This window comes from Ailuropoda melanoleuca, chromosome 5 (genome assembly GCF_002007445.2).
Source record: "Ailuropoda melanoleuca isolate Jingjing chromosome 5, ASM200744v2, whole genome shotgun sequence".
NCBI lineage: Eukaryota > Metazoa > Chordata > Mammalia > Carnivora > Ursidae > Ailuropoda > Ailuropoda melanoleuca.
In genome coordinates, this window is record NC_048222.1 from 9,357,912 (window position 1) to 9,373,030 (window position 15,119).

At 35.3% G+C, this 15,119-nt stretch overlaps 1 protein-coding gene across 5 annotated transcripts in view; it reads left to right on the forward strand.

The window, feature by feature from the left end:
* The window catches only part of NUP153 (nucleoporin 153), a 76,963-nt gene that overhangs the window by 22,720 nt on the left and 39,124 nt on the right, over positions 1-15,119 (forward strand). For 4 of the 5 annotated variants that reach the window (XM_019807727.2, XM_002926986.4, XM_011234465.3 and 1 more), the window contains exons 3-9: positions 4,248-4,496; positions 4,613-4,752; positions 4,835-4,963; positions 10,266-10,382; positions 10,476-10,520; positions 10,632-10,688; positions 13,054-13,200. In XM_019807727.2, the coding sequence (XP_019663286.2) occupies positions 4,248-4,496; positions 4,613-4,752; positions 4,835-4,963; positions 10,266-10,382; positions 10,476-10,520; positions 10,632-10,688; positions 13,054-13,200 (884 nt within the window). The remainder of the gene's footprint in view (positions 1-4,247; positions 4,497-4,612; positions 4,753-4,834; positions 4,964-10,265; positions 10,383-10,475; positions 10,521-10,631; positions 10,689-13,053; positions 13,201-15,119) is intronic. The other variant, XM_034660280.1, reaches the window with a different exon arrangement.

Genomic DNA, 15,119 nt, shown 5'->3' on the forward strand with positions numbered 1-15,119 from the left:
TGAGTTAAATAGAAGTGAGTAGAGCAGATCCTGATTTTAGAGGAAAATCTCTTTCACCACTGGGTTTCATGTTAGCTATGAATTTTTCATATATGGCTTTTATTAAGTTGATATTTCCTTCTAGTCCTAGTTAAGTGTTTTTATCTGCATCTTATTTTTTGCATAATAGTACTTTGAAACTAACACAGAATTGTTTTGTATTGCTTATGCTGTTAAGTATTTTTGAAGACATACTTTTGGGAAGACAATTACAGAGTAGCAGATACAGTCCAGCAGCACCTTAAAAGTAGAATCTTTTTTTTTTTTTAAAAAGATTTTACTTATTTGACAGAGACAGAGACAGCCAGAGAGAGAGGGAACACAAGCAGGGGGAGTGGGAGAGGAAGAAGCAGGCTCCCAGCGGAGAAGCCTGATGTGGGACTCGATCCCAGGACTCTGGGATCACGCCCTGGGCCGAAGGCAGACGCTTAACGACTGAGCCACCCAGGCGCCCCGAAAGTAGAATCTTCTTACTCACAGGGAAGAGTAAGGAATCATTCGTCATGAGGGAATTATTAATGTAATTTAGCATATTTATAGGTGAGACGATCTTTTAATTTTTTTTTCTGGTAGATACTTAATAGGCATTTACTAAGACTTAAAGTCCATTCTTCTTTATTTCATTTAGAAATTGGAGACTACCACTTCTTTAACATGTTTGTCATCCAAAGGCCAGAATCACATGTAATGGTGAAACATTAAGAAACATTCCTGTTAAAATCAGATATAAAATGGAAGCCCATCTTCGCTATTTCTAGATATTAAAGATATAATTATAGAGGATGTGTGTATATGTGTAAGTATTGGGAAGAAGGAGGCAAAATGATCCTTGCTTGCCAGTAATACCCAGAGAAACCTAAGCAACTTGATTAAAAAAGCAAAGCAAAACTTGTCGAAATAAGAGAATTGTAGACATTAATCACAAGGTTAATAATAGGAAAAATACCCAATAACTCTTACCTAAGCAGTAACCAGTAAAAAGTATGAAGGAAGAAGGGATCCCACTTATAATAACAAACAACAAAACTGTATGATAATAAACTTAAGAAGTATATGGTACTCTAAAAGAAGAAATTCTTTTAAATTCTGCTGAGGGACATTAAGGAGACCTGAACAAAAGGAAAAGTCAGTAGTAAAACAATGCTGGGCATGATAGTCCTACCTTTTTAAAAATCTTTTAACTGGGGCATCTGGGTAGCTCAGTCAGTTAAGTGTCTGCCTTCAGCTCAGGTCATGATCCCAGGATCCTGGGATCGAGCCCCACATTGGATTCCCTGCTCAGTGGGGAGTCTGCTTTTCCCTCTGCCCCTTTTCCCCCTCCCCTGCTCCCTCCTTCCCTCCCTCCCTCTCTAAAATAGTTAAAAAAAAATAAAATCTTTTAACTTTAGTGTAATCCAGATCAAATAATTTTAACGAGTCTTTTAGGAACTTTGAACATATTTAAAATACTCATTTTTATTTTTTAAAGATTATTTATTTAGAGAGCACAAGTGGGAGGGGCAGAGGGAGAGGAGAGAGAATTTCAAGTGGACTCCCTGCTGAGCAAGAGCCCAACATGGGGCTGGATCTCACAACCCTGAGATCACAACCTGAGCTGAAACCAAGAGTCAGGTGCTCAGCTGACTGTGCCACCCAGGTGCCCTTAAAATACTTGTTTTAAAGCCTTTGTGAAGGTTAAATTGGCTGTCTTATGTTCAATTCCTATTGACTGCTTTTTTCCCCACTATTGATGGCATTTTTCGTATATATATCAAATGGTTTCTGCCTAAATATTGTCATTTTGAATAATATATGTAAAGATTCTGGATGCTGTTATCTTCCCCTGAGGAGTATTGATTATTGCGTGAGTATTGGTTATTATTAAGTGATCATTTTGAACTTTGTAAACTTAGTTTTATGTTTTGTTAATGTGTATCTGTGGAAGGTACCAAGGTGTTTAACGTGGTAGGACTTAGCCTCCAAACTGTTTCCCCTGTGGCTTTTTAGGATGAGTCTACTGTAGGTCTTGTTCTAGGACATCATCCCTAGTTTCATGGGGAAGTGTTTCCAACATCTCGGCTGATTGCCATGAATTTAAGGAGGTGCTTTCATGGGATAAGTTCTGGCAACACTGTAGCTTCTGTGTCCTTAGCACTGCTTGTCCCCTAGCACTGTGTCTGTTTTCTCAACTCCATAGCAGCTGGTATTTGCCTTAGATGGTCTGACTCTGTGCATGGATAGCCTGGACACTCCCATTTGGACTTCTGAAGGCCCCACCCTAACCAGTTTTCTACTGTCCACTGCCCTTAATTTGATTTCTGCCTGCCATGTTCTGCTTGGACTCCAGTTTTCTCTTCCAGGTCCAAAAAGGTACCCAGGTAGAGACCAGGATAGAGATAGGGCTCACTTTTTGAGTTTTCTATTTACTTTGAGTTTTCCTGTTTTTGAGTGCTATTTTATATTGTCTGAAAGCTGTGTCATATTTTGTCCAGTATAATAATTATTTAAATTACAGTAGAAGGGCTAGTCTGGAGGCCCAGTTACTCTAGCCTGTCAGTCTTTTGTAAACTTGATAAATCATTTTAAAGTTATTGAAAATACACCTGAAGATGAATAGAGAGATTCTGAAAAAGAATAAGGGGAATGTGGGGGTATGTTGGAGTAACTTTTACAGTTACTAAATGTGTTCTAAAGTTAGAGTAGGTGAAACATTATCGTGCTGGTACAGATATATCACTGGGGGAAGGAGTGAAAAGCCTTTTGGAATTCAGTATTGTGGTAGTGGTGGTTTCTCAGTGATTAAAAGATAGCTTGTTTAAGAAGGTTATTTTAGAATTTGAACAGGCTAACCATTTGGAAAACAAAAGCTGAATCATTCTTTCACTACTACATCATAACTGATTCCAGATGGACTCAAGATTCAACATTATATTGAAATAAAAGTAACAGTACAGTACCAAAAAAATGAGTAAAATTTTTAATTTCTTATAGTCTTGGAACGGTAGAAGTCTTTGTAAACAAGGTACAAGTTATTTTCTATGCTGCGAAAGACCTCATTAAAATGAATAGGTTCAACCAATGGTGAAAAATTAGTTGTAATATTGCAGATCATATCACAGTATCTTACTGACCAAAAATTAGATTTCACTGATCTTCATAGTAAGAGGGACTATATCAGTAAGCAATTAATAGAAGAAATATAAATGACCAATGAATATAGGGAAGGATGCTCCGTATCCCTCTCATTTAAGTAAATGCAAGTAAAATAATGATGCCATTTGACATAGGAGATTGACAGAAATCAGAAAAGGTTAATATCCAGTGTTAGGATGGTGGACATGTACATTGTCATTTGCTGTTTGTGGGAGTATAACTTGACAAGATCACAGTATGTCTCATAAGCAAAAATAAGCACACACTCTGATCCAGTCCAACAGAGCAGTTCCACATATAATTGTTTATCCCACTGAATCTCATACCTTGGATACTTAAGCAGCTTTAGGGGGCCCAATTTAGGCTTACAAAATCAGATATTCTTGTGGGTAGCTTAAAAGTATTTGTTTAATAATTTCTCTTCATGTTTCTGTTATATTCTTAGAGAACCATGGATTAATCCAAAAGAATACTCTGAAAAGTATGCAGATATCAGTGCATACATGTTTGAGCATTGGGAAAATAATCACATAATATAGTCAATGACGATAAAATACAATGTGGTCTTTACAGGGAATGCTTTGTATATAGAGACAATTAATTATATTGGTAAATGGAAAAACCAGTCCTAGAACTGGTTGCATGATGTTATTATATAATTACGGAAAACATTTATGTATGCATATAAAATATCTGGGAGGATATACAAATTTAATAGTGGTTATTTCTGGAGGAACCAGACATCCTTTTTATTTTATGACTTTCTTATATAGCTTCTTTGATTTTATTTTTTATGAGCAAGTTTTATAATATCAATTCAAGGAAAATAAAGGATGATGCACTTTCAGAAGTCGTATGTGAACCCTGAAACATGGTTTGATACTAAGTTAAGTAAATTCATTGCAATTAGATGAAACCTTGTTTGGCTAAAGAATAACCTAAATTGGGCTTATTGTGGGAGGTTTCAGTGACTTGAATCGAAGCTATATTTATTATATAGTATGTTTTTTAAACACCATTTTGTTGTGATATTGCTTTTTCTAAGCTGTATATTCATAATGTTTGTTTTTTTAAAGAACCCTCAACAACTAGTACTTCTTCAAATTACCCAGATGTATTAACAAGGCCTTCTCTTCATCGGAGCCATATGAATTTCTCCATGTTGGAATCTCCTGCATTACACTGTCAACCCTCTACATCCTCGGCATTCCCAATTGGCAGTTCTGGATTTTCCCTTGTAAAGGAAATTAAAGATTCTACCTCTCAACATGATGATGATAACATCTCAACTACCAGTGGTTTTTCTTCAAGAGCTTCTGATAAAGGTATTCTTGGCATTTGGTAGTGAAGTTAAATTTCATGGGATGAGTTTTTTCTGACTTGTAATTCCCATTTTCTTGTAATTAGTGCTCTTACTATGCATTGCATATTTTTGTTTCAGATATAGCTGTTACAAAGAGCACTTCAGTGCCACCTCTGTGGTCCCCAGAGGCTGAACGTACTCCTTCACTCTCACAGCACACTGCCACCAGCTCAAAAAAACCAGCATTCAACTTGTCTGCCTTTGGAACACTTTCCCCTGTGAGTACTACTAGGATTTGATTTAATCACATTCGATTTTGAGTGTTTATTGCTCATAATTTATTGTTGTGTTTCTGTGCAGTCACTTGGGAATTCTTCAATCCTTAAAACAAGTCAACTTGGAGATTCTCCTTTTTATCCTGGAAAAACAGTGTATGGTGGGGCAGCAGCTGCTGTAAGACAGCCTAAACTACGAAACACACCATATCAGGTTGGTTTGAGTAGAAGGACTGAGAATTTTCTGTAGTAGTAGTAGTAATAATAATAATAATAATAATAATAATAATAATAATAATTGACAAGTAACTAATGGACCTCAAGTGGAGCTGTGGTTTGGTTATTTTTTGGTAAAGTGATAGAACTATGCATTAAAACATTCTTTTCATTTAGGGACTACCTGAACATTATTTTAGACCTAAATGAATATTTATTCATTATGTTTGTGAGTATGTTTTATGCGTCTGTGCTTTAGGAATTAATGTAGGAGTTAATATTCCTTTTAAAAAAATTGAGGTGTAAATTATGTGTAGTAAACCTTATTAGAGTAATTGAATTTTAACAATACATAAAATTGTGTACCCACTCTGCAAAATATTGAATAAACATTTCCAGCATCCCAAATGTTACCTTATGCCACTCTGTAGTTGACTCCTCTTTCTGCTTTCCACCCTGGGGCAACCACTGATCTGTTTTCTTTCCCTGTAGTTTTGATGTTTCCAGGACATCATTTAATTTTAATCAATAATAGTTTCTAGCCTTTTGAATATGGCTTTTTCTACTTATAAGGCATGATGTATCTGAGATTTAATATATATTTTTGCCTATGTCAGTAGTTACTTTTATTGCTGAGGTGTAATTTATCCATTCACTAGTGACAGGACAGTTGGATTGTTTCTGATTTGGGGCAGTTGTGATTAAAGTGGTTGTGAACATTTTGTGTGAACGTTAATTTTCATTTCTCTTGGGTAAATACCTGAAGTTGGCTGCTGGGTCTTAATGGTTAAGTATACGTTAAACTTTATAATAAATTGCCGAACTGTTTTCCAGAATGGCTGGTACCTCTTTGCATTCTCAGCAGTGAATGTTCTGGGCAGCACTTGTCATCAGTTGTTTTTTTGTTTTTTTGTTTTTTTTTAATTTTAGCCATTCTGATAGGCATGTAGTGGTAACTCCACATTACTATGGTTTTTATGTATGAAACTGAGCGTCATTTTGTGTGCTTATTTGCCATAAATGTATCATCTTTGGTGAAACATCTGTTCAAATCTTTTGCCCATTTTTTGTTTTAAAGATTTGTTTATCTTTAGAGAGGTGCACATGCACGTGAAAGGGGCGAGGGGCAGAGGGAGAGACTTTTGAGCAGAGTCCCAGCTGAGCCAGGAGCCCAGTGTGGGGCTCGATCTTAAGACCCTGAGCCAACATCAAGAGTCAGACATGCAACAAGCTGAGTTATCCAGGCTCCCCTTGCCCGATTTTAATAGGGTTGTTTTCTTATTAATGAGTTTTGAGAGTATGTTATTCCTTAATTAAGTCTTTTATTAGATATATGTTATGCAAACCTCTTCTCCCATTCCCTGGCTTAAGTCTTTTGAAGAGAAGTTTTTCACTTTTTATGGCATTCAATATATATATATATATATATATATATTTTTTTTTTTTTTTTTTCTTNTCTTCTTATGTGGCTCATGCTTTTGGTGTAGTATGTAAGACATGTTTGCCTAAGCTAGCGTCACAGATTTTCTTCTGTGTTTTCTAGAGGCTTTATAGTTTTAGGTTTTAATTTAGGCTTCTGATCTGTTTTGAGTTAATTTTTGTTGATGGTATGTGTCATGTCATGAGGTAGGGATCAAGATTCTTTTTTTTTTTTTTTTTTTTTTTTTAAAAAAAAAGGATGTCCAGTTTTTCAGTCCGATGCCATTTGCTGAAAAAGGTATACATTCTACATTGCTTTGCCTTTGCATCTTTGTTTGAAAATCACTTGACCGTATATGTGGCTCTGTTTCTTGACTTTGTTATTTTCTATTTCTATGTATCCTTTGGCCAACTTTAAACTCTCTTGATTACTGTAGCTTTACAGTAATCTTGAAATCACTAATGTGAGTCCTCCAGCTTTGTTCTTTTACAAGCTTATTTTGGCTGTCCTAGATCTTTCACTTTTTCCTAACTTTAGAATCACATTACCAGTTTCTACAATCTACTGGCATTGAGTCTAAAGATGAATTTAGGGGGGCGCCTGGGTGACGCAGTCGTTAAGTGTCTGCCTTCGGCTCAGGGCGTGATCCCGGTGTTCTGGGATCGAGCCCCACATCAGGCTCCTCCGCTGGGAGCCTCCTTCTTCCTCTCCCACTCCCCCTGCTTGTGTTCCCTCTCTCGCCGGCTGTCTCTGTCAAATAAATAAATAAAATCTTTTAAAAAAAATAATAAAGATGAATTTAGGGAGAATATACATCTTAATAAACTTGAATCTCCCAATCATTGAACACAGCATGGCTTCCATTTGTTTGTCTTTTTTGAAATTTCTTTTATCAGTGTTTTGTAGTATTCATCACACAGAACTTGCACATATTTTGTTAGATTTATACCTAAGTATTTCATGTTATTTGATATTAAGTTAAGATAGAGTAGCCCAAATAGTCTGTTCAATAAATTGAATATGTAGTTAAAATACCTTCCAGCAAAGAAAACATCAGGCTCAGATAACTTCCTTGGTGAATTCTACTGGACATTTAAGAAAGAAAGAATACCAATTCTACACAGACTTCTCCATATAACAGGAAGGTACCTTCCCATCATATTTATGAGGCAAACATTACCCTGATACTGAAACCAGACAAAGGCATTATACGAAAGCCACAGAGCAATATTTCTGATGAATTACAGACCCAAACCTTCTCTACAAATGTTTGCAAATTGAATCTAGCATATATAAAAAGGATATTATTTAATGAACAAGTATGGTTTATCCCAGGAATGCAAGGTTGGCTCAACATTTGAAAGTTAATGTGATCTACCATGTAAACAAACTAAAGAATAAAAACCATACGAACATCTCCATAGATGCATAAAACACATTTGACAAAATTCAGTGTCCATTCATGATAAGAATTTTGTGTAGCCCAGGGAATAAATGGGGATCTCCTCAACCTGATAAATGGTATCTATTGAAAATCTTTAGCTAGAATCATACTAATAATGGTGAAAGACTGAATACTCTTCTCAGGTCTGGAAGAGAACAAGGATGTCTGCTAGCGCTGCTACTGTTTAATGCTATACTGCAGGTCCTAGCCAATGCAAGAAGAAAGAAATGCAAGGCTTAGACAATGTGCTTATCTACGTAGAAAAGCCTAAGGAAAAAAAAAAGTAATCAGAACTTACAAGTAAGTTTAGCACGATCACAGGATACAAGGTCAATATAGAAAATCAGTTGTATTTACATATGTGTTAGCAAAGAACAAGTGGAAATTGATAACTTTTAAAAAAATAAATTCAAGGTAAATTCCACCATTCTGTTTTACCTTAAGAGTCTTTTTGAAGCTCATAAAAATTGTTTTGTTTATGTTATTGTGCTTACTTTTACAGATTTTGACATTTTAAAGATGGAGTAGTAATTATATTCAGAGTATGTAGGCTTTTGGAGAGAGGGGTCTGTGTGAAGATGACAGTCCGTAACAAACATAGCAATGGCATAGAAACAAGTATATTTTAAGATTTTATCTTGTCTTTAGTTTCTTGCTTTCCTGATTAGAGGATGATTTCATGTATATAGTCAACAGTAATTAGGAGTTTTATTTCTGAAAGTGTTCATGAAGGGCAATATTTTGTTCTTTCAGAAAGTGTTAACTGGATATTGGAGTTACACAGGGAGCTTTTTCCAGAGCTTAAACTGGATCATGTTATTCCCTTAAAATTTTTTTAAAAGTTAAAATAATAGTTAAGTGTGTTAGTAGGATATAAGATGATGCAAGCCTATGATTCATAGAATAATCCAAGTCAGTGTATATTCTAGCTATTTCTTCCTTTCTTTCTTACATTGAATCTTATGCTTTTTAATGCTAAGTCGTGACATACCCTTAAAATCCTTCTCAGCACAGCCTTCCAAATGTTTATCATTGGCATTTGGGATGAATCCATTACTCCTTTCCTAGAGTGTTAGAGATGGGAGATATATTAAAGATTCTCTAATTCAGTTCCATTTTATTGATTAGTGAATTGAGGCCCTGAGTAGCCAGTGGCCAGTAGAATCCGGTGACAGGACAGACTGTCATATTTTCCTAGAGGATTTTAATGTTGCCTCATGTTTGCCGAATTTTCTGCCCTGATCAGCAGTCCTTAATGGGCATCAAGTTCTTAATAAAACTAATGGAGAATATTGCAGTTACTCTGAAAATATCATCAATGTTTGGTATCAGAGAAGCATTATTTATAAAGTAGTTATTATGGTTCAGTTTCTCAAATATTATGAGCTCTTTGTAGAAACTGAGTTGTGTTTCGATTGTGATAATATCTTTATATCAAGCATTGCTGAATTGTTTTGTGGTAGTCACTTGGTTATTGGATTGTTGTAATGCATTCTTGAGAAAAGAAAGCGTTTTGGGGCGCCTGGGTGGCATAGCGGTTAAGTGTCTGCCTTCGGCTCAGGGCGTGATCCTGGCGTTATGGGATCGAGCCCCACGTCAGGCTCCTCCGCTATGAGCCTGCTTCTTCCTCTCCCACTTCCCCTGGTTGTGTTCCCTCTCTCGCTGGCTCTCTCTATCTCTGTTGAATAAATAAATAAAATCTTTAAAAAAAAATGTTTTAATTGGAATTTGTAAACATTGCTTACATCTTAAAGGGTACTTATCTATTCTTTATAAGAGGTCTTCCTTAACTCCAATTTTAAGAAAGTTAAAGATCATGAAGAAATAGCCTGAGTGTTTAAATTTTTCTTATATCCAAATTTGAGAAGTGAGTTAGTGTAAAAATTTAAATTTCCTTTACAATAGAGACTACAGGCTCATTTAGTAATCTTGGAATTTAATTAACTAATACCGAGAATAATGTTTTAATGTAGTTCTTGTTAACTTCATTCTTTGATTTATTTATGTATTTTTTATTGAATTACAGTTGACACACAGTGTTATATTAGTTTTAGGTATACAACATAGTGATGGCATAGTGATTCAACAAGAAATGTTCTTTGATTTAAATATCAGGGATAAATGGCTCAAGGTAATGCTAAAATTTTATACCAGTGATCTCACTTTTCCCATTTAACATAGCTGCAGATCTGTAGCGAGGTGCGTGCTATCTTGTTTCTGATTGTAAAAGTAATTGGCTTTTTAGTAAAGGTATAAAGAAAAAAAGTTGAACTTAATGCTTAATGACATTAAGTCATTAAGAGGTAAATTGCTGTTACCACATTAATCCTATTGCTCTTTGGATATCCATTCTGTTTTGTAAATATTTTTATTTCCTCAAATATGTGCTTTAGAGTTCACGGTCCAAAAAAATAATACAGTGTTTATTTTTTATAGGCACCAGTCAGAAGACAGATGAAAGCTAAGCAGCTCAATGCACAATCCTATGGTGTGACCAGTTCAACAGCTCGGCGAATATTGCAGTCTTTAGAGAAGATGTCAAGCCCTCTAGCGGTAAATTTTTAGAATCACAATTAAATGCAGGTGTATGGCAAAATTTGAGCTTTGTGAAAAATCTTAATTTTGTTACTGTTTCAATATTAACAGGATGCAAAAAGAATTCCATCTATTGTCTCTTCTCCCCTGAATTCTGTAAGTTGACTTTTAAACCATTTTTTAGAGATACATTTTTATATATTGGTGATGAAAGTCATATTTTTCAAAATTTCCAGTCTAGTCTAAATAGTATTTTTACCTTTTCAGTCTCTGGATAGAAGTGGAATAGATACCACTGCAGACTTTCAGGCCAAAAGGGAAAGGGTAAAACTTTTTTTTGCATTTATTTACTTAAAGTTTCAACAGTTTTGTTATATTTATTTTTAAGTTAGTAAATATACAAATTGAATCTGATAGTCATTAGGGAGCATGTTTGAAAGATAAGATTGTTTGACTTGGACATTGTAGCTTCTTGTGATGGCCTTCCTTAGCACAGTGCAGTATGTGCAGTAAATGCTTAGTCAACATTTTTTGGTTATTTGGCGTTTCTACCTTCAGCATCTCGGTAGTCTATGAGTAACTCTCACCTTCCAATAAATAAAAGTAGGAGTGAACAGTGCTTGCAGTGTTTAGTAATCATAGAAGTTCAGTGACTAAAACCCGCACTGAACATAGTTATCTTTGTAAAGTTTCCTCATTAACAAACATGTCAAATCTGTTGTGTGTAATAGAATTTCAGATTGCTGGATCTTTCATTAGCCAAAATACTGTTCCAAGGTATGGGAACTAATACAAAATATAACTTTTATCGTATCTTGATAACCCTTCTTAGTGTGTTCTATTTGGCTGAAATTAGCTTTGGAGGTTGCTGTGGGAAAAATATCAAGTGCTTGATAGAGTTAAAGAGGTATTTTTTGTTAGTTATGCTTGTAGCTAGTTAAGTATCCTTCCGGGAAGCATTCCCATATCCTTACTTGTGAAAGCATTCATTGCAACACCAGTTTCCCCCCAGAAGTAACTGATTGAAATGATCCTAATTTTCTGACTTAATCATGGGAACTGTATGTGAGATACTGGTAAATTATAATTATTTTCACTGAAATTTCTGCAGAAAAGGCTAAAATTGAGAGGTTTGGGGCAGATAGTGTTGCTTTACAATTTTTAGAATTCCCTAGATATTTGTAATCAGGCAAGAAGGAATCCATTATTAACCACTATGATGGGATTAATTTATGGCATTAGTTGCTTTTCTCAAACTCCTGTTTTATATCAGATTGTTTAAAAAGAAGTAAATGTAAAAAAGCTGTACTATAATACAAGTTCTCATTGATTAAAGTTTTATTAAAGGGTTGAGTATAGTATCAATAGAATTTTATTAATGGGTGTTAGGATATATAAAGGCCAAAGTACAGTATTGTAGTTCATGTTTCACAGATGTTATCAGAACAGTCTACAAAATAGACTCTCGTTGAGTTGTAAGATCACAGTTGTGATGAGGATTTAGGGAAGAGCTAGTATACAGAGGCTTTGCCTTGGAAACCAATGTTGTCCACAGCTGCTGCAGAGTGAAAGGACTGTATTCATAGTATTACAGTCTTTGGACAGAGTAGAAGTTCTCGGCTTTATAGTCATCTTACACCAACAGGACTTTTACTGTGCTTTCTTGTTGCAAAAGACTGTTGACATGACACTTGTGTGCTTAGATAATAATAGCCAGTTTATTTTAGGATTTGACATTTTTTTTTAAAGATTTTATTTATTTATTCGACAGAGATAGAGACAGCCAGCGAGAGAGGGAACACAAGCAGGGGGAGTGGGAGAGGAAGAAGCAGGCTCACAGAGAAGGAGCCTGATGTGGGGCTCGATCCCATAACGCCGGGATCACGCCCTGAGCCGAAGGCAGACGCTTAACCGCTGTGCCACCCAGGCGCCCCAGGATTTGAAATTCTTAACAGAGTTTTACTCCGTTAAGTCTTTTGCTTTAGTTTTTAAATAACAATAGAAGAAAATTAACTTGGAGAGAGGTTTGCTCTTTTTTTTTTTTTGGCAATTATTTTCATAGCTAGTTTATTTTTATTTATTTATTTATTTTTTAAAAAATTTATTTATTTGACAGAGATAGAGACAGCCAGCGAGAGAGGGAACACAAGCAGGGGGAGTGGGAGAGGAAGAAGCAGGCTCCCAGAGAAGGAGCCTGATGTGGGGCTCGATCCCATAACACTGGGATCACACCCTGAGCCGAAGGCAGACGCTTAACCGCTGTGCCACCCAGGCGCCCCTCATAGCTAGTTTAAAAATAATCTTATTTCCAGTTGAAGGATATCTAAAAAGTAATTTGGGGAAAATGTGGCAAAATCAGTTTTAGTTTCTGTATTCAAAATTCAAGCTGTAAAAGCTTAGATTTGTAGAACAGTTTTGAATATAGTTTCCATTTTGTGCATGTGCACATATATGTGAAAAGTATGAAACCATTTGGAATTTTATGTATAAGTTTATAAATATATATACCTTTAGTTCTGTTACTATCAGTTTTTCCTTTTAGTATTTGTTTGCATTCTCTGGGTGTTTCTCTAAGAAGTATTCATAGTCTCTAGGTGACATTAGCTATTGCCAAATAATTTTTAGATTGTGTCACTTATATATATATATGAAAATAAAGGTTTGTCTTTAATTTCTGATTATCTAAAAGGTGGACTCTCAGTATCCCCCTGTTCAGAGACTCATGACCCCAAAGCCAGTTTCCATAGCAACAAATCGAACTGTTTATTTTAAACCATCTCTGACCCCGTCTGGTGAATTAAGGAAGACAAATCAAAGAATAGATAAAAAGCACAGTGTGAGTATGTGTTTATTTTCACTCATCTTTGAATACTGATTAAAATGAGTAAGAATAAGTAAGATACAAGTACTCTACCATTGCAGTCTAGCAACTAGATAATGCATAAAGTTTGTGTGTTAGTGATTACAAATTGGTATGCCTTTCAAATGGCTAGCACCTTGATCAAATCCTAAATTAGTATTTACTAGTAACATTAATATATACTCATGGTTTAGATTAAATAATTTTGCCAGTATTGCTTTATCTCTGTGTTTTGTTTGTATTGTCGTTGAACTATTTGAAAACAAAATGTCACATATCTGTTCATCCCTAAGTACTTTGAGGTGCATTTCCTAAGTACTTTCTTCTTTATTATCACATCTGAAGAGATTAATGTTCATTCCTACTTAATATTCTATAATATCTAGACCACACTCCAGTGTTGTTTATAGTTGCTTTTTTGAATCAAAATCCAAGCAGATCTCATGCATTGCTTTGGTTTTTTGTCTTTCTAGATCTCAAGTCTTGACCCTCAATACATTGTTTTTGTTGTAAAATAACTGTTTTTTTGAGATACATTCACCTATTTGAAGAGTACAGTGGTGCAGTGGTTTTTAGTATATTCAGAGTTGTTCAGTCATCACCACAGTCAGTTTTAGAACATTGTCCTCACCATTCTCCCCACCCTCCCAAAATCTTATACCTGTTAGTAGTCACTCCCCACTCCTTCCTCTCCAGCCCTAAGCAACCACTGATCTGTCTCTCTGGATTTGTTTAGTCTGGACATTTCCTATAAATGGAGTTTTAAAATATGTGGTCCTTTGTGACTCATTTATTTCACTCAGCATAATGTTTCCAAGGTTCATCCATGTATACATCAGAACTTTATTCCTATTTTATGTGGCTGAATATTATTTCATTGTTTGGATATACTAGATTTTCTTTATCCTTTCATCAGCTGAGGGCCATTTGGGTTATTTTTATTTTTTGACTGTAATTAATAATACTGTGAATGTTTGTATACAGGTTTTTTGTCATCATATGTTGTCATTTTTCTGGGGTTTGTATCTGAGAGCTGAATTGCTAGGCAAAAATTGGTTTTTGAGGAGACCAGGCCAGTTGTCTTAAAATGTCCCATGTTTGGGTTTGTTTTCTTGTGCTATTTAGCTAAAGTGTATTTTTTGTATTTAATGTATTTACATAGTATCTTACCATGCACTGAGTGCAGAGTCTGACCTGGGGCTTGATCTCAACGACCCTGAGATCATGACCTGAGCTGAAATCAAGAGTTGGGTGCTTAACCAGCTGGGCCGCCCAGGGGCCCCCAAGCTGTGTACTTTTGGTAATAATATCAAAGAATAGATGCTGAGCTCTTCTCAGACTGTCATGTTGAGAAGCACGTGCTATCAATTCATCTCATTAGTAGCAGTGTGATTATTAAGGTGATGTTAGTAAGATTTCTCCAGTGTAAAGTTACTAGTAATTTTTTTTATCCGTTGTAATTAATTATCTTGTGGGTAGATAACTTTGAGAGGATAAATATCCTTTTAGTTGTTAGCATTATTGTAATTTTTGCCTAAATCTATTGTTTGTAGATTACCAAAAGGTGGTTTTCTAACTCCACCATTCTTTCTACATTTATTAATTGACATTCTCCTGGAGGAAGAGTTTTCTTCTCATTTATGTACCTATCTATGTCTGTGTTTTTTAAGTCAGCTTTATTTCTCACATTCTATAGATTATAATTCTTAATTGGCATTATTTATTTTGATGTTCATATTGTCCCATTTGGCCTTTGAACTGGCTCTTGTGTCCTTTTTGTATTTCCCTTCAGTGTTTGAACACTTAGTTGCTTTTTGATATAAAAGAATCAAGGCTCAGGTGTCTGAGTGGTTCATTTGGTTAAGCATCCAACTCTTGGTTTCAGCTCAAGTCAT